Genomic DNA, 20,066 nt, shown 5'->3' with positions numbered 1-20,066 from the left:
CTTGGATCAAATGCCCTCACCTTGGTTCAGTTAGGAGGAAGGATTGATTTACATGCACAAAATCTATCAACCAAACCCCTCAGCAATGATAGAGAGGAGGTGATTTTTCTTAAAAGGGTAATGGTTGGATGGATGGGTTCTGTCAATGTGTATGTTTGTATGCCTGTCTACATCATTTTTCTCATACTTATTGTCCTAAAAGTGTTCCGTACAGCACAATGCATCTATCACACAATACATGGAACATCAAATGCCCTGAATCTCAAGCTGGAAACCTAGGATTCAATTTTTTATTAAGTTTTTATTTTAATTCCAATATAGTTAACATATAGTTTTATCTTAGTTTCAGGTGTACAGTGTAGTGATTCAACAATCCCATACATCACCCAGTGCTCATCACAAATGTCCTCCTTAATCCTTATCATCTGTTTTACCCACCGCTCCACCCCACTCTCCTCTGGTAACCATTAGTTTGTTCTCTATAATTAAGAGTCTGTTTCTTGGTTTGTCTCTCTCTCTCTTTTTTCCTCCCTTTGCTCATTTGTTTTGTTTCTTAAAGTCCACACGTGAGTGATCATATAGTATTTGTCTTTCTCTGACTTACTTTGTTTAGCATTATACTCTGTAGCTCTGTCCACATCGTTGCAAATGGCAAGGTATCATTCTTTTTTATGCCTGGGTAATATTCCATTTTTCTGTATATATACATACCACCTCTTTACTCATCTATCGATGGACACTTGAGCTGCTTCCATATTTGGCTATTGTAATCAATGCTGCTATAAACATCAGAGTACAGGTATCCCTTTGAATTCATGTTTTTGTATGTTTGGGGTAAATACTTAGTAGTGCAATTGCTAGATTGTAGGATAGTTCTACTGGTAACTTTTTGAGGAACCTCCATACTGTTTTCCAAAGTTTGCATTCCCAACAGTACACAAGTGATGCGTTCCTTTCCATCTGTCCATACCTTCAGTGAATTCTTCTCATATGATCTTACCTCAAATCCATCCACTTTTCTCCCAACACTTTAGGTCAAGCCTGTTTTCTACTTACTATAGTGGCTCCTAACTAATCTTCGTACTCTCACTCTTTCTTACTCTCCATTCCATTTTCTATACAATAGCCAAAATAACTCTTTGAGGAAGAAACTGAATTACTTCACTTCCTTGCTTCAGTGGCTTCTAGTTGAACTTAGACTAAAAATCTAAACTCCTGGAGTGACCTGAAAGAATCAATATGATCTGCTATCCGTGATTCTGTATTTCATGCTGCTCTCAGCTTTGCTTACATGCTCTGGCTATATTGGTCTTCTTCTTTTAGGCCTTCTATCCACTTTGCACATGGAGCTCCCTTAGCCTAGAATTGTCTTACCCTCTTTACATGGCTGTCTCTTTCTATTTCTCAGTTTCAACTTAAAAGTCACCTCTTCACTAATTATCCTAATATGGGTCCCTTCACTCTTATTCTCTACTACTACACACAGTTATTTTCCTTAATAGCACTTAACACTCTCTAGAATTACCTTATTTATTTATTTATTATTTTGGTTATCTTAATTACTAAGTTATTACTTGGGATTTTTTTTTATCTCCCTTATTAAAATATGAGCTTCAAGAGAACAGGGACTCCATATGTCTTTTTTTTTTTTTTATTTGACAGAGAGAGAGAGAGAGAGAGAGAGCACAGGTAGGCAGAGCAGCAGGCAGAGAGAGAGGGGGAAACGGGCTCCTTGCTAAGCAGAGAGCCCGATGCGGGGCTCCATCCCAGGACCCTGAGATCATGACCTGAGCTGAAAGCAGAGGCTTCACCCACTGAGCCACCCAGGGCCCCACAGGGACTCCATATGTCTTATTCACCATTGTATCCCTAGGACCCAACAGAGTGCCTGGCATAGAGTAAACACCCGGTAAATAGTTTTATCAGTTAGTCAATCAATCTCATGGCCAGCTGCAAGCAAACTTGCACCCTACCATCAAATAAAAACCATTCTAGTCAATGTATCTAAGAAACTGGTTATTAAAGGATTTTGTCAGAAGGTGTGGAATGGGTCAGGAAATAGCAGAGTAGACCATACTTTAGTATCAGGTCACCTTGATTTAAGATTAACCCATGCTAAAAAAAAACTTTTTTAATTAAAAAAAAGATTAACCCATGCTAACATGTTATGTAACTAATCCAGTGACAGAGCGACTCATCACAGCTAACTTTTTCTTACTGTTACTTAAAATAGAAGTATATAAGAAGGGGCGCCTGGCTGGCTCAGTCCATAGAGCATATGACTCTTGATCTCAGTGTGGGTCATGAGTTTGAGCCCCACATTACACATAGAGATTACTTAAAAAAAAAAAATAGAGGTGGGGCACCTGGGTGGCTCAGTGGGTTAAGCCTCTGCTTTCAGCTCTGGTCATGATCTCAGGGTCCTGGGATCAAGCCCCACATTGGGCTCTCTGTGCAGCAGGGAGCCTACTTCCTCCTCTCTCTCTGCCTGCCTCTCCGCCTACTTGTGATCTCTGTCAAATAAATAAAATCTTTTTTTAAAAAAAGTTAAAAATAAATAAATAATTTTTTTAAATAGAGGTAAATATGGAGAGTATACATGTGTTAGGAAAGAAGACAACATCTAATATCAATTGTCCTAACTATTTATAATACAAATAAGAAAACTAATTCCCAAGATCGTAAATCTGTAAATCAGTTCCTGCTAATAGGCAGTAGCTTACAGGTCAGAGGCTCCACCCAAGATTTCACAGAATAGGGATGCCTGGGTGGCTCAGTTGGTGAAGCTGCTGCCTTCAGCTCAGGTCATGATCCTTGGGTCCTGGGATCGAGTCCCGCATCAGCTCCTTGCTCTGCAGGGAGCCTGCTTCTTTCTCAGCCTCTGCCTGCCACTCTGCCCACTTGTGCGCTCTCTCTCTCTGACAAATGAATAAATAAATAAAATCTTTTAAAAAGAAAAAGATTTCACAGAATATATTGAAGTTACTCTGTAGATCTCTAAATTTGGTTTGCCAAAATGCCCAGTGAATGTCCAGTGCATCAAATAACAACACCTCTGTCCTGTCCTACCTAGGATTTTGCTGGTATTCCTCCACTGACAGGTGGGAGTGGAGTTCAAAGTAGTCCTCCCCAGAGAAAGCAGTAAGACTCTCCAGTGAAAAGCACCTGACATGACCTGACTATGGGACATACCCCATGGTCCATTGTCCATACAGTTACCTCAGCTTTAAGTCACAGAATTGTCCTTGCCTGCTTCACTTTTCATCAGCACCCACATCAGATCATTAAACCTGTTTTTTCTCCTTCCTGTCCTTCTTATCTACCAGCTAGAACAGTGGTTCTCCAACTTGAGCATGCATCAGGATCACCTGCAAGGCTTGTTAAATTGTCCCAGCAATTGACAATTGCTGCGCCCTATCCAGTTTCTAATTCGGTAGGTCTAGGGTAGGACTTAGGTGATCCAGAGACACACTTTGAGAACCACTCCTAAAATGTTGCATTAAGTTCCAATTTGATCTCTCTGCCAACAATCTCTTTCCTAGTAAGTTCATACTTCACACTTCTGCTAGGATTGTTTTTAAAGTATTTATATAGCTTTCTCTCCTAAAACTATAAAATTTTCTAAGACAAACATGTTTTATCCATCTTTGAATCATGATATCTAGTAATGGTAGGCATTCAAAAGCTGTTGACTGAATAAATCAAAGTATTTTTGATGGCATTCTGGGTTTTTCTTTTTCATTTGCTTCTTATAATAAAACATCAAGTATAGGAATGGTAGTAGCATGAGTCTAATAAATTGAGGATTCTGCTAGTCTAAGTTTTAGTATGTATCTTATTCTCTTAAAGCAGCTACACGTAATAAAATACAGCCTTAAGAAAAAAAATACAGCCTTTAAGTTGACTGTCCCGTGTGCCCTATGGCAGCATGTATCTGGTAACTATTGATCTAGAAAATATAGCAGGCCAGTTTAAGAAAGCACATCAATCATCACTAAAGTGTAGATATCTAAGAAAGGTGGAAAACAAAGAATTGAAAAATCAGATTGACCCAGAAAAGACTGAGAGCAAATTTTTTACAGGGAGAAGGATAGGGGGGGAATATAGAGTTCAGTACTGTTAGTTTCTGTAAAATATTATATCAGGTTTGCTTTAATTACATGGTAATGTCTCAAAGAACAAAGGTAAATTACATGATAACTTATGTTACTACTCCCACATTATCTCTTAATAACTATGTAATTAACTTGTCACTACTATACAGTGTGTAGTTTGATATTACTCATGTATAAAGAACATTGATAACTTAAATGAATGAGCTGGGGTCGGGCAAGGGATGGAGACAGTAGGGAAATCATAGTATTTTAACAGTCAGGAATTCAAATGATTCATTAGATCATTGACCCAGTCCTCAAGGATCTGAGCCAAAGCCTTAGAAAGTACCAACAGAATCTGAAGTGCACCATGTAGCTTTCTGAAGATAAAAACATACAATAGAGTAAATAACTTTACCAAACAGTGGAATGGATTAGTGAGTTTGGTTAAATGCATGTACTTTTAAACAGTCCATTTTATTTGAGGAGGTTTTTCTTTTTAAGTAAATATTAAGACTTTTTTTTTAATGGAAAAACCATTCTTTCAGTGATATCATTTTACCAACTTCTTGAGTTCATATGTATGGCCCATGTAGCAAAGATGAGCAGCAGCAGGAACTCCCATTCATTACTAATGGGAATGCAAAATGGTACAGCCACCTTGGAAAACAGTTTGGCAATTTCTTAAAAAACAGCCTCCTACCATACGATCCAGCAATCATACTCCTTGGTATTTACCCAAATAAATTGAAAACTTATGTCCATGTTGAAATGGGTGCACATGGGTATTGATAGCAGCCTTAAGCAATTTAATTGACAAAACTTGGAAGCAAGATGTCCTTCAGTAGGTGACTGGATAAACAAACTGTGGCACATCCATGCAATGGGATACTATTCAACCACAAAAAGAAGTGAGCCATCAAGCCATGAAAAGATACAGAGGAAACTTAAAAACACAGTACTAAATTAAAGAGGCCAGTCATGAAAAGACTATATATTGTATGATTCCAACTATATGATATACTGGGAAAAGCAAAACTATGGACACAGCAAAAATATCAGTGGTTGACAAGGACTTGGGGAGGGGGATATGGAGACATAAATGGGTAGATTACAGGGGTTTTTTAAGGTAGCAAAACTATATTGTATGATACTCTACTGGTAGAAAACCGATCATTAAACACTTTTCAAGTCTTATAGAATGAACAACACAAAAAATGAGCCCTAATATAAACCATGGACTTTAGTTGTTAATAATGAGTCATTATTGGGGCACCTGGGTGGCTTAATCGGTTAAGCATCTGACTCTTGATTGTGGCCCAGGTCTCAGGTCATGATATCAGGCCTGCATGGGGCTCCATACTGAGGGTGGATCCTGCTTAAGATTCTCTCTTTCCCTTTCCCTCTGCCTCTCCCTCCTCAACTTGTGGAGACTTCCACTCTCTCTCTTAAAAAAGAAAAAAAAAATGAATCAATATTGGCTTGTCAGTTGTAACAAATGTACCATACCAATGCAAGATGTTAACAATAGGAGATACTGAAGGTTGAGGGGATGAGAGGATATAAAGGAACTCTGTACTTTCCATTTAATTTTTCTGTAAACTTAAAAATGCTCCAAAAAATAGTTTATTATTTTTTTTAAATACCAAAGTGGAAAAACTTCTTCCACCTATCTCATTTTACTCATATCTTCAGTATATGTATATGCCCTGTGTATCTCAGCTTCATCAGCTGTGGTGTCCTATGGTGCCGAGTGTCTTATGGCCAGTGACATCACAGTTTTTACCAAAAAGCTTGTTTTCATTGATATCACATAATAGCCACTCTATCCAAGTACAGTGATCCTTTCTGCTTACTTCTGTCAGGAATTTTCCCAGCAATCCCTTCTAGGGAAACATTGGTCCTTGAATTTCCATTTCAAAAGATGCAGACTGATTTACTTGGCATATAGTTTCTATAGATGAAGACTTCATTTGGAGAAGAAAGACTGGGCTAAAGTTTCCTTAGAAACTTTCTAAGATAGGTCCTCTCACACGGACTTTGTTTCCCTATGTGTAAGGATACAGAAAGTAGTAAAGATCTTTAGGTCCTTGAGGAATCTGCTAAGAGTGGCCAATTTCATTATGCTTATGCTGATACTTAAACTGATTTACTTTGTGGTAGTATCTATTCCCAAGTGGCTATAATTATTAAACTCTATTATGAACTCTAAAGGCATAAGTGGAAAAAACTCTAAAGGCATAAAGGCATCACTTAGCCGAAACTCTTGAATGAGTTATTCTTAACTATTTATCTGAATAGTTAAATATCCCTATGTTATTGTTTAAAATAACATTCACTGGTTTTTTTATTATAAAAGTAATATTGCTTATTATAGAATATTTAGAAGATGAGAAGAACAAATAAAAAATCATCTTTGAAATCTGGAAATGATAATGTTGCCTTTTTAGACACACATAAAATTTTTGCCTTTTTATTATTTTGAATAAAAATGTTTCTAAAGTGCAGGGTGCCTGGGTGGCTCTATCAATTAAGCATCTGACTCTTGATTTTAGCTCAAGTCATGATCTCAGGCTCATGAGATCGAGCCTCTCATCAGGCACCACGCTGAATGTAGAGCCTGCTTAAGATTCTCTCTGTCCCTCTGCTCCCTCCATTTGCCCAACCCCATTCATGCACATGCTCTCTCTGCCTCTCAAAACCAAAAAAAAAAAAAAAAAAAAAGTTTCTAAAAGTGTATTGCATGGATCTGACAAAAGACTAAAATGGAAGGAAACACATGTAGGATAGGTACAATAGCACTCTGTACTATCTTTGCAGTTCCTCTGAGAATCTATAATTATTTCCAAATAAAATGTTTAAAACAACTGGAACAGGATGAAGTACTTAAGACATGGTAGTGGAACAAAAATACAACTTTTCGGAAAAACAAAGGTTGGTCTCTACCAATTATCATACCCAAAGAATTTCCAGATGGAATAGAGTTAAATGACCACAAATGAACTAAAAGAAAAGGTAGTCTAATATTTATCTGATCTCATGGTGTGGAAGACCTTTCTCAGCCTAAATTCAGTGGAAAATTTATTAAAGAAAAGGTTAATCTATATCACAATAAAAATAAAAGACAAATGACAAAGTAAGGAAAAGTATTTGCAATATATAGAGTAAACAAACTGGGAATGTCTCTTAAAAATCAGTAAAGGGAGAGAGGTATTCCAATGGAAAAATGGGTAGAAGTTGTCTTCACTTTGTAAAAAGAAATAAAATGGGGGCGCCTGGGTGTCTCAGTCCTTAAGTATCTGCCTTCAGCTTGGGTCATGATCCCAAGGTCCTGGGATTGAGCCCTGCATCAGGCTCCCTGCTCAGCGGGGAGCCTGCTTCTCCCTCTCCCTCTCCCCCTGCTTGTGTTCCCTCTCTCACTGTGTCTCTCTCTGTCAAATAAATAAAATCTTAAAAAAAAAAAAAAAAAGAAATACAAATGGCTAGTCGGCATATAAACAAAAAAGTTTTCACTATCCCTAATAACAAATGACTAAATTAAGATTCTGCCTTTAACTTTCAAATTATCAAACAGAATTTTTTAATAGCAAGAGTGCTATTGGGAGTGTACACTAATAAGATCTTTTTGAAAAGAAATCTGGAATAATATGTAAAGCCTGAAAAATTATTAATTACCCTTAAAGACATTTATCCTAAGGAAATGAAAAGTGTGCACAATGGTTAATGCCATAAGAATTTTATAAAGATACTCATCACAGTGTTATTTATAGTAAAAAAAAAAAAATAGAAACAACCTAAATTTCCAATACTATTGACTCAATTATGTTATATCCACATTTAAAAAGCATGGTCTCTAGGAATATTTAAAAATATGGGAAAATAATATACTTTTTATTGCAGAAATAATAAAATAAGTAGAAAATACAACAGTACAAAAAGGATATATACATATATAGTAGAAGTAATAGATATAATGAAAAGTAAACATTGGTCCTACCCCAATCCTCTAATTCCCCTCTTTGAGGCAGCTTTCTTTGCTAGTTTCTATTAAATCCATCCAGAAATATCTGGCCTATGTACAAGTTTGTGTATGTATTAATATCCCAGTTTTTATCAAATGAGAATACTATATACTGTGCTTATTGGCCTATACCCTTGATCTTTCATTTAATCATGTCTTAGACATTGTTTCATAGCAACACATAAAGATCTACCTCTTCTGGCTAACTGCTTTGTTTTATTCCATTTCCATGGATTTAACCACTCCCCTCTTCAAATTGATGGATTTTTTTTAAAGATTTTATTTATATATTTGACAGAGAGATCACAAGAAGGCAGAGAGGCAGGCAGAGAGTGAGGGGGAAGCAGGCTCCCCACTGAGCCAGAGCCCAATGAGGGACTCTATCCCAGGACGCTGAGACCCCGACCCTGAGCCAAAGGCAGAGGCTCAACCCACTGAGCCACCCAGGTGCCCCTACATTTTTTTTTTTAAGATGTATTTATTTGACAGAGAAAGACACAGCAAGAGGGGGAACACAAGCAGGGGGAATGGGAGAGGGAAAAGCAGGCTTCCTGCTGAGCAGGGAGCCCGATGCAGGGCTGGCTTCCAGGACCCTGGGATCATGACCCAAGCCGAAGGCAAACGTGTAATGACTGAACCACCCAGGTGCCCCTAGAATAGTCGATTTTTTTTTAGTATTTTACTTTAGAGTTATTATGTGCTTTTTGTGTCTTATTAAGATCTTACCTCTACAATATTAGTATATTCTTTATTTTCTTCTAAAAGTCCTACGCTTTTGCCATTCACATTTAATTCCTTGATACATCTGGATTTTTAAAATATGGAATAAAGTAATTTTATTTTTTAATCAAAAATTAATTGCCTAAACACTGTTTTCTAATGAACCATCCTTTCCCCATGTATTCACAATGCTAATTCCATTAAACCTCAAGTTTCCACATTTGCACAGGCTCGTTTCAGAACTATCTCTTCTTTTCCTTTGCACTGTTTATTTATACCTGTGCCAATACTACACTGTATTTATTATTATAGTTTTATAATAAGTGCTGGATCTGGTCTTTCCTCCCTTGTTTTTCTTTGGTAGGAATTTTTGGCTCTTATTGACTCTCTGTTTTTCATAGATTTTAAGATCAACTTGTCAGTTGCCTAAAACCTTGTTGAGACTTTGATTTTGTATTAATGAATCTTCTTATCAAAGAACCTGGCATATCTATTTAGGTCCTTTGTAATGTTGCTTGATAAGGATTTATAATTTTGTTCATTAGAAACTGGTATAAATTATGCTGCTTTTGTATCTTTTTTCAAATTTCTTTTGTGATATATAAAAATATATGACTAATTGGTGATTATATATGAATAATTGACTTTTGTGTATTTCTCTTATATCCAGCAATCTTTTAAAGTCCCTTAAGTCCAACAATTTATAGATTATCTAGGGTTTTCTTTTCTTTTTTCTTTTTCTTTTTTTTTTTTTTTTAATTTTTTAGGGTGAGGGAGAGAGAGAGAGAGAATTTCAAGCAGACTCTGCATTGAGCCCAGAGCCCAATATGGGGCTCAGTCCCATGACCCTGAGATCAGGACCCAAGGTGAAGAGTCGGCATGCTTAGCCAACTGAGCCACCCAGGTGCCCATATTGGGAGTTTTCTATATACAGTCCTCTTAACTGAAAATAACAAGTTTTTTTCATTTTTTACACTTTTTAATTTTGTTCTTAATCTTATTGCTCTTTTTAGGATCTCCATGCTATATTAATTAACACTTTTTTTTAAATAATGGGATTGTGTGTGTTTATTTCTTAATTTTACTGTTATACTACTTTTTTCTACTTTTTTTTACATTTATTGGTTATTACTTTTACAATCAGGAAAAAAAATTTTTTTCACTTGCTTTCTTGAACTAAATAGGCTCTAAGTTCTAAGGAGTGATCATTGAAAGTGTAATATACATGACCATGGCAGCCGCTATTGCTTCAAGTCTTGTACCTGAGGTATTATTCTATTTCACATTGTTAGTTTTCTCTGACCTTTAATTTATATGGCTTAAAAGCTACTTCAAACACATATACATCTGTCTATATTGTCAGGTAAACAAAGTACTGTACTATCTAAATGTATAAGAACTAAATTTAGCATAAAATGTGATTTTTAAAGAAAATTATATAAATTCTAAAAAATGCTTTCAAATGTTTTACTCTTCATATACATATTATGGTCTACCGTATAGTAAAAGGCTTTGGGAACTGTGTAAGAGAGAGATAATCACTGATGAGTACTTACACAGTATCGTTGGAGAAGCAGTTTGAGAATAATACAAGATGCTAACACTTGTAAAAGGTGAATTATTAAATTTCATTTTTCCATTTGATATGATTTTGATCTTTTTGTATTATTGAGACTTGTTTTGTGGCCTAATGTGATCTATTCTGGAGAATGTTACACGTGCACTTGAAAAGAATGTATATTCTGCTATGTTTGGATGGAATGTTCTGTATAGATGTTATGTCCATCTGGTCCAATGTGTCATGCAAAGCCACTGTTTCCTTGTTGATTTTTCTGTCTGAATGGTCTATCCATTGATGTAAGTGAGATGTTAAAGTCCCCTACTGTTACTGTATTACTATCACTTTCTTCCTTTGTGTCTATTAATAGTTGCTTTATGTATTCAGGTGCTCCTGTTTTGGGTGCATAGATATTTATGATTGTTATATCTTCTTGTTGAATTGTTTCCTTTATATAGTGTCTTTCTCTGTCTCTTGTTACAGTCTCTGTTTTAAAGTCTGTTTTGCCCTTGGGCACCTGGATGGCTCAGTCAGTTGAGTGTCTGACTCTTGATCTTAACTCAGGTCTTGATCTCAGGGTCATAAGTACAAGCCCCACGTCATGCTCTATGCTGGGCATGGACCCTACTTAAAAGATAGATAGATAGATAGATAGATAGATAAAGTCTATTTTCTCCAATGAAAGTATTGTTACCCCAACTTTGTTTTTGCTTCCATTTGCATGGCAAGTATTTTTCTATCCTTTCACTTCCAATCTGCCTATGTTTTTATGTCTGAAGTGAGTGTCTTGTTGACAGCATATACATACATCTTATTTTTTTTCATCCATTCAATCATCCCATCTAGTTTAGAGGATTTAGTCCATTTACATTTAAAGTAATTATTGTGATAGGTATGTACTTTTTGCCATTTTGTTACTTGTATTCTGGTTATTTTTATAGTTCCTTTCTGTTCCTTTCTTCTTTTCTTGCTCTCTTTCCTTGTAGTTTGATGGCTTTTTTTAGTGTTATGTTTGGACTCCTTTCTGTTTATCTTTTCTTTATTAAAATACAAGAAAAAATCTGGAAAGAACACAAATATATGGAGCCTAAATAACGTGCTACTAAACAATGAATGGGTAAACCAAGGAATCAAAGAGGAAATTAAAAAATACATGGTACAAATGAAAATGAAAACACAATCATCCAAAATCTTTGGGATGCAGCAAAAGCTGTTTTAATAGGGAAGATTATAGCAATACAGGCCTACCTCAAAACCAAGAAAAGAAAATTTTCAAATAAACAACCTAACCTTATACCTAAAGAAGGTACAAAACAAAGAACAAAGCCCAAAGCCAGTAGAAGGAAGGAAATAATAAAGATTAGAGCAGAAATAAATGAAACAGAAACTTAAAAAATAAAACATTAAAAAAATGGAATAGATCAATGAAATCAGAACTTTGTTCTTTGAAAAGATCAACAAAACTAATAAACTCATAGACTCATCAAAAAAAAAAAAAGAAGACTCACATTAATAAAATCAGAAATGAAGGAAAAATAACAACCAACACCACAGAAATACAAAGGTTCATAAGAGAATATTATGAAGACTTACATGCCAATTGGACAACCTAGAAGAAATGGATAAATTCCTGAAAACATAGGACTTTCCAAAACTGAATCAGGAAGAAATCAAAAATTTGAACAGATTACTAGCAATGAAATTGAATTAGTGATCAAAACAAACAAACAACAACAAAAGAAACAAAAAACCCTCAATTCTTGCAAGTTCACAAAACTCTGTGTGGCATGGCTTTCTTATTTTATGACAACCAGAAAAGCTAAATCATTCACTCTTAGGAGTTCCTGATTGGTAACCTGTGTTGATGTTTCTTGTTCTCCAGTGTTATTCCTCCTGTTTCTATTCTTTTGACTATGTTGGGAAGGCATAGATGTAGAATTTAGCCTTCGTTTGCAAGATAATATACTGATGAGGACCATAGGAACCAGGAAAAAAGCACCAACAAAAAGGGCTCCAAAGCGACTTTTTCATGTTGAGCACACACATTCCAAGTCAGTCATTTAAGATTTTTCTTGTTGAATTCCTGACAGACCCAAAATCTTTACTAAAAGAGAGCAAACTTCTTTTTTGATATATATCTGCAAGCCATATTTATCTGTTATAGTGTGTGCCAACCATACTTTTTAAAAATTCACCACATTTAGTGAAGAAGATATGAATAATCACTTTGTTTCCTTGCTGACATAGTATTTGTATATATTAATAGCAAATTGCTACTGTTGATATTTTCCCTACCTAAAAAAAACTACTTCATTAGAATAATATCCCCCAAATACAAATAACTTTTAAAAATAGAGGAAGACCAAAAATCTTTTAGAAGAGTAGGTGAAAGATAAGAACAAACCAGATTTGTTCTTTAACATTTAAAATATTTAGTCTCACTCATAATAAGAAAATGCAAATTAAAATTACATTGAGATATAATTCCGAACCTTCATTGGCAAAAATTCAAAAGCTTGACAGTATACTCTATTGGTGAGGTTGTGGGGAAATGAGCACTCTTAAACTTTACTAGTGGAAATACAAAGTCGTTCAACTTCTATGAAAGGGGATTTGGCAATATCTAATAAAAGTATTTATGTATCTACTCTTCGGCCCCAAAATTCTACTTCTAGAAATTTATCCTGAAGATGCATCACCCCTCAGCAACACAAAGATATATATCCAAAAGTTCATCCATTGTAGCTGTCTTTGTGACTGCAAAGCATTGGAAACTATAACCAAGTAATCAGATGAACATTACCAGTGACTAGCAATTGAACATAATGTGCCTCTGAATGTGATACCCTGAGAAGGACACAATGTAATTATTTTAGTATTCTGGCCAGAAATGCATAATCTGAATTAAATCATGAGGAAATATCAGACAAGCCCAAAATGAGAATCATTCTCTTAAGTAGGAACTAGGGGAAGACTATATGCTTCAAAAATGTCCTTGTCACACAAAAAAAAAAAAAAAAAAAAAAAAAGTCCCTGTCACAAAAGCCAAAGAAAGTCTGAGGAAATGTCCGAAAGTATAGAAAACCAAAAACATAACAAATCCTACACTAGATTCTATCCTGGAAGGAAAAAAGTGCTATAAAGAACATCATTTGCAAATGTCTGTCTGGCTCAGGCAGTAAAGCATGCAACTTTTGATCTCGGGATTGTGAGTTTGAACCCCATGTTGGGTGTAGAGATTACTTAAAGATAAAAATGACTCCTTAAAAGAAAAGAACATTATTGGATCATTGACAAAACTAGGATATGGATAGTAAAATTAGATAATGGTATTCTAACAGTGTTACTGAAGTTAATGACTATGGTTATATAAGAGAATAGCCTTATCCTCAGGAAGGAAACGGATGTATTTAAAGGTAAAGAAGCATAATAAATGCAACTTGCTCTCAAATATAGCAAAAACCTGTAAAAAGAGAGCGTCTATGTGTACCAAAGAAGCAAAACATTAAAAATAAGTGCATCTAGGTAAAGGATATGTGGATTTTTTCACATTTTTATTCTCACAACTTTTCTTTGAATTTGAAATTATTTCCAAATAAAGCATTTTATTTAAAATACATTTTAGGTCAGCTAGGAATTAAAAATTCTAATTTAAAAATTATATTGAGAAACATTACAGTGAGTCAACTAAGCCAGACATAAAAGGACAAATATTATGTGATCTTACTCATAATTCCTAGAGACAGAAACTAGAATAGCAGTTGCCAGAGCCAGAAGTGTAGAGGAGTAGAGAGTTATTGTTTAAAGAATATGGAGTTTCCGTTGAAGCAATGAAAAAGTTCTGGAAATTGATAAAAGTGACAATTACACAACTTAGCAAAATGATATTAATATCATGAATTGCACACTTAAAATGGTAGCTATGTTATATATCTTTTACACAATAAAATATTATCTTAGAATATTTATTCATGTTACAATAGGACTCCCTGTGATTCTTAAAATATAAGCTCCCTTTGTTTAAAGCATTTTATAGAACCTTTAAGATTCACATCCCCTACTTTATGAAGGTTCCACTTACAATTGATTATGTAACATCTGTAGTTTGTCTCAGTCGGTTTTTCAGAATACATTATTGAAAACTTATTCACCTGGGGCAGAGGTCTTAGCTTTTTTCTGCATTCAGGCTTTCCACTTGTCAAAGCAAATGTCTCTTCTGAGTACTTCACTTCAGACATCAGCTAGCTCTTCTCTTAGAAAGAGGATGCTGGTGCTTGTGCTTCACAGAAATATTTCATAAACATAAGCTTTTCTTTTTCTCACAAAGATCATACCAGAAGGAATGAGGAAAACAGATGTTGCATATAAGGCTTCTCATAGACGTGTTTCCATTGTAAGCTGATCTGACTCTGAATTTGGCGTCTGCTCCATTCACTGTGTGGGCTGAGCATTTTAGTCTCACAGTTTGGCTGAAAGTTAATATTGACCTTTGACTGATACCTGAAAACCCAATGATAAAATACTCTTGCTAAACCTCTTGAGGGAGTGATTTCACATTATAAGCAAAGGTCTTCAAAATATATCACTCCATTAACCAAATTAATTTTATTATTTGGTTGGGAATACTTATTTTACTAGGTATAGAGCATTCCCCAAATCTGACAGTGAAAAAGCTTGTGTGGTCAGAATAGTAGAGAAAAAAGGACATAAATCTCTTCTAATGCTCTCTACAGGTCATTATACCACAGCTTCTCAATTAATCTGCACCCCCCGCAGGCTGCCAGGGCCTAGGGAACAGCCTAGAAGTCCAGCTACAGAACAGTTTCTCGTTATCTGTTCTTCTGAGTATTTGAGTACTGCTTAGCAGCTCACGTTGCCCTAGAGGAAAAGTAGCCCTAGATTCTTCTGCTCTTGAACTGTCTTACTTGTAACTACAACACTTTTTTCCCTTTTTTTTCTTTTACAGTTTTATTTTACTATAACTGATAAACAATAAACTGCACATATTTAAAGTATATAGTTGTGCAGATGTTAACATAGGCATCCATACATCCATGAAACCATCACTGTAGACATATCCACTACTCCCATGCTCTTTTGTAATCCTGGCTTCCTTCCTCTTCTCATCCACATTTGGATCATTTGCAGTTTGGGGATATTATAAATAAAGCTGCTGTGAACATTCACTACAAATCTTTGATGTGAATATATGCTTTCATTTACCTTGAGTTTAATGTGTAGAAATAGAATGACTGGATCATATGGTAAAGGTATGTTTGACTTTTTAAGACACTGACATACGGTTTTCAAAGTGGTACTATCATTTTATATTCCCATTACTAGCATAGGAGAGTTCCAAATGACCCAGACCCTTGTCAACACTTATTATGGTCAGTCTTTTTAATTTTAGCCATTCTAGTGGGTTAGCAGTAGTATCTACCTGTGGCTTTAATTTGCATTTCTCTGATGAGTAATGGCGTTGAACATCTTTTCCTGAGCTTATTTGGCATTTGTTTATCTTTGCTAAAATGTTAGTTCAGCTCTTGTGAAATCATTTTTGATTGGGTTGTTTCTTATTATTGAGGTGTAGAATTAGTTAATTTGGCAAAGTCCAGTTATTTTTTCCTTGGTAAAAGTTTGTACTTTTATGTCTTACTTAAGAGATTTTTGACAAATTCAAAATCACTTAAGATTTTCTATGTTTCCTTCTCAGAATTTTATAGTTTTAGCTCTTACATTTAGGTCTGTGATCCATTTCAAGTTAATTTCTGTAGATGATGTGGGTAAGGGTTGAAGTGGTTTTGTTATTGTATTGTGGTTTTGTTTTTTGGTTTTGTTTTTGTTTTTTTTTTTTCAAATATGCCATCCAGCTGTACCAAGACCATTTGTTTAAAAGATTATCTTTTCTCCATTGGGTTGCTTTGATACTTTTGTCAAAAATCAATTGATGATATAGAAGTAGATTTATTTCTGAACTCTTTCTTTGGTTGCATTGATCTATTTGTTTTTCTTTATGCCAATAGCATAGTGTCTTGATTATTTTAGTTCTATAATAAGTTTTAACTCAAGTAGTCTTGTTTTTCAAAGGTGTGTCTGACTAATCTTAGTCTTTTGCATTTCCACATAAATATTGGAATCAGCCAAGGTGAGCACTTGATACCTTTTATTTATTTCTTTTGTTTGCCTTATTGCACTGGCTAAAGTGTCCAGTACAGTGTTTAAGAACAAACATTTTCTTGATTTTAAGGGAAAAACATTCCATCATCCACCATTAAGAGTTATTAAGAATAATTTTAACTGTAAGTTTTATAAATGCCCTTTATCAGGTTGAGGAAGCTCCCTTCTATTCCTAGGTTGCTTAAAGTTGTTATTAGATATGTATGTTGAATTTTGTCAGATGCTTTTCTTCTTGCATTAGGTGATCTTGTGGTTTTGTTAGTGATGCTAAATTACACTGATTAATTTTTGAATGTTAAACCAACCTTGCATTCCTAGAATAAACCCCACCTGATAATAATTTGTTATCCTTTAAAATATACTATTGGATTGGATTTGCTAAAATTTTCTTTAAAGTATTTGCATCTTTTTTTTTATTTTGGTATCAGAGTAATGCTGGCCTCAAGGAATAAGTTAGTAAGTATTTTCAGTTTTCAGCTTTTTGAAAAGGCTATTGTATAGCATTGATATTATTTTTACTGCTTAAATATTGGGTAGAATTCACCAGTGACACCACCTGGGCCTGGAATTGTCTTTATGGGAAGCTTTTTAACTGTAAAAATCAATATATTTAAAAGATACAAAGCTACTCAGGTTATCTATTTCTTCCTGAGCTTGAGCTTTCATGTTTTGTGTCTTTGCAGGAATTTGTCCAATTCCTCTAACTTACCAAATCTGTTGGCATAAAGTTGTTAATGTTTCTTTATTATTCTTTTTTTTAAGATTTTATTTATTTATTTGACACACAGAGAGAGAGATCACAAGTAGGCAGAGAGGCAAACAGAGAGACAGGGGGTAGCAGGCTCCCCACTGAGCAGAGAGCCCAATGCGGGACTGGATCCCATGACCCTGAGATCATGACCAGAGGCTTAACCCACTGAGCCACCCAGGCGCCCCTCTTTATTATTCTTTCAGTGAATGTAGATTCTGTAGTGACAGCACTGCTCTTATTCCCAGTACTGGTAACTTATGTCTTCTCTCTCTTTTTTGCTGATCATTCTGCCTACATGTTTAATTTTGTCCTACTCAGACTCCCAAATCCATCTCTTCAACTCACTGAGACTGTTAAGCTCTGCCTAAGTTGTTGCTCCTTGTGTTGTAGCCTGGTAACTCTCTAGGAGGTAAACTAGAGCAATTTTACCATTTATCCCATTTGTTTCCCTTCTTTCATGGATCTTTTACAGTATTTGAAAATTTTTGTTTCATTTATTTTGTCCTTATTTTAGTTGTTTCTGGAGGAAGGGTAATTGTGGTTCCTTTTATTTCATCTTGGTCAGAAACCAAAGTCCTCAACACCGTTTTCTACTTTATCTACTTTATTTATTTTAAACGTCAAGTTGGTCCATGGTGTTTGACTATAGAAATCATTTCACTGTTGCTTCTGGGAGTAAAAGGGAGATGTAAGTTACTTTGTAATTCTTCAGCTCTCAAATCTGTACTTGGAGAGACATTCAGATGATAGAATTTTGTCCAAAAGCAGTGTGCTAGGAATAACAACACATAAGGAATCCAGAGAGACGGAGAGAGGGATAACTAATACCTCCTTCTCAGCTGTAAAAACCCAACATAATATTCTTTAGCCAGTACTTCTTACTCACAACATCTTAATCTCAAAACTAAAAGAAAGTGTGATGATGCTTTAGGCGTACAAAGACTAGAAATGCCTGGATGATGAGTTGTTATGTCCCAACTTGAGCTCTTTAAAAGATGTATTGAGGGAAGCTCATGATGTATGGTGCAAGAACTTTCTAAGACTTGAGGTTTAACACTTAACTATCAGCACTGAAGAGAGGGATAAGTACATGGACTGATTTTTGGCCTGACCCAAAATGACGTTTCTCATGCTGTTATGCAATACTCACGTTCTTCCCTTTTGTCTGTGTTCCAGGTTTTTTGTCTCAGCTGGTCTCTGACAAGCCCCTGACTGAATGCATCCGTGCTGGCCACTATGCCGCAAGCGTCATAATTAGGCGGACTGGCTGCACGTTTCCTGAGAAGCCAGACTTCCACTGATAGAAGCGCAGGAAACCCAAGCCCAGGAGTATAGTCACTGCCTTGATTGCTTCCTGAGAATTCCCATATTAATAAAGAAGAAAATTATCTGCCATCTTTTCCTACCATAATAATATTCATTCTTAATTTAGGGAATACAGTAATGCTCAGTAGAATCTTTATTCTCTCAACAACCTAAAAGAGTAATGTCTATTTCCATAGTTTGATAGTGCCACTTAAATGTTGATTAGACAGGAATATAACATTTCAATGGAAATTTTTATTTCATTTTCAGTTACTTTGTAAATTCATGCGTATTTAGCAAATTGATCAGTTTTTTTACATTTCTGCTTTGAATGCAGATGCAATTTAATATAATAGATTTTTAAACAGGAATTAATTCTAACACATCAATCTTCAGCTTTTATACAAGTTTATTTAATTTAGGAGTGTGTGTATGTATATATATGTATGTGTGTATATGCATATATACATATATGTGTACCACATATAAATGATAAATGGTCAAATAAGGTACAGAAATATATATCTTGCCAAGTTATGCCAGATAATCTCTTTAGCACATATTCAAACGTGTAATAAACTTTGGATAATTAAATAATTTGCCAAATTATATTCTATTACAACATTCAAATTATAATCTTCTATTTACCTATGGTACTCTGTGATTTGATACAAATAAAAACTTGTCATATGGGGAATTTTTTCTGTCTTTGTTCTGTACTCAATAAACTAAGGATGTAAGATCATTGTTTAATATTAGGCCCCACAATGATATCTAATTCATTGATGGTGATAGAAAGAACAACATAACACATTGAAAAATAACTTAGTATTTGAGACCAGTAAGTCACTGTTTTAAAATGGAATTGTATAATAGAACCTCTGGAGTCCTTAATTACCTTCATATAACCTTGCGCAAATTACTCAGCCTCTTTTATCTTCAATTTCCTTTCCATAAAATGGGATAATAATTCCATGTACAAGATCATTGGGATGATTTGAGAGAATACCAAGTATAAAATGCATGCTACATGCCTAGTAAGTGCTTAATAAGCAACTGCTACTTTTATCATTATGATTATTATTGTTGAAGAATTAAAAGGTGGGGCACCTGGGTGGCTTAGTCCGACTGTTGGGTTTCGGCTCAGGGTGATGAGATCGAGCCTGGCCTGGAGCCCTGCATCAGGCTCCGTGCACAGAGCCTGCTTGAGATTCTTACCCCCATTCTCCATCTCCCTCTGCTCCTCCCACCATTTACACACGTGCTCTCTCTCTCTCTCAAATGAATCAATAAATAAAATCTTTAAAAAAAAAAAAAAAGGAAAAGGTAACATTTATAAAACTGAATTCAAACCATAGAAAACTGTTCAGGTTTTTGTTTATTATGTTTTGGGAAACTTTAAGGTATGCTATACTTGCTTGTCTTTTTCTTTTCTTAATT

The 20,066-nt window shown here is 35.1% G+C and overlaps 1 protein-coding gene across 3 annotated transcripts in view; it reads left to right on the top strand.

The window, feature by feature from the left end:
• Positions 1 to 19,323, top strand: part of ADK (adenosine kinase) — a 517,994-nt gene extending 498,671 nt beyond the window's left edge. For all 3 annotated transcript variants that reach the window (XM_032839711.1, XM_032839713.1, XM_032839712.1), the window contains one exon: positions 18,498 to 19,323. In XM_032839711.1, coding sequence (XP_032695602.1) covers positions 18,498 to 18,622 — 125 coding nt within the window. In that variant the 3' untranslated portion in view covers positions 18,623 to 19,323. The remainder of the gene's footprint in view (positions 1 to 18,497) is intronic.
• Positions 19,324 to 20,066: the final 743 nt, after the last annotated feature.

The sequence above is a fragment of the Lontra canadensis genome, unplaced genomic scaffold (genome assembly GCF_010015895.1).
Source record: "Lontra canadensis isolate GAN:19392208 unplaced genomic scaffold, GSC_riverotter_1.0 scaffold3, whole genome shotgun sequence".
In the NCBI taxonomy this organism is placed as follows: Eukaryota; Metazoa; Chordata; class Mammalia; order Carnivora; family Mustelidae; genus Lontra; species Lontra canadensis.
Note: the sequence above shows the minus strand (reverse complement) of the source record. Positions and strands in the feature narration are given on the sequence as shown.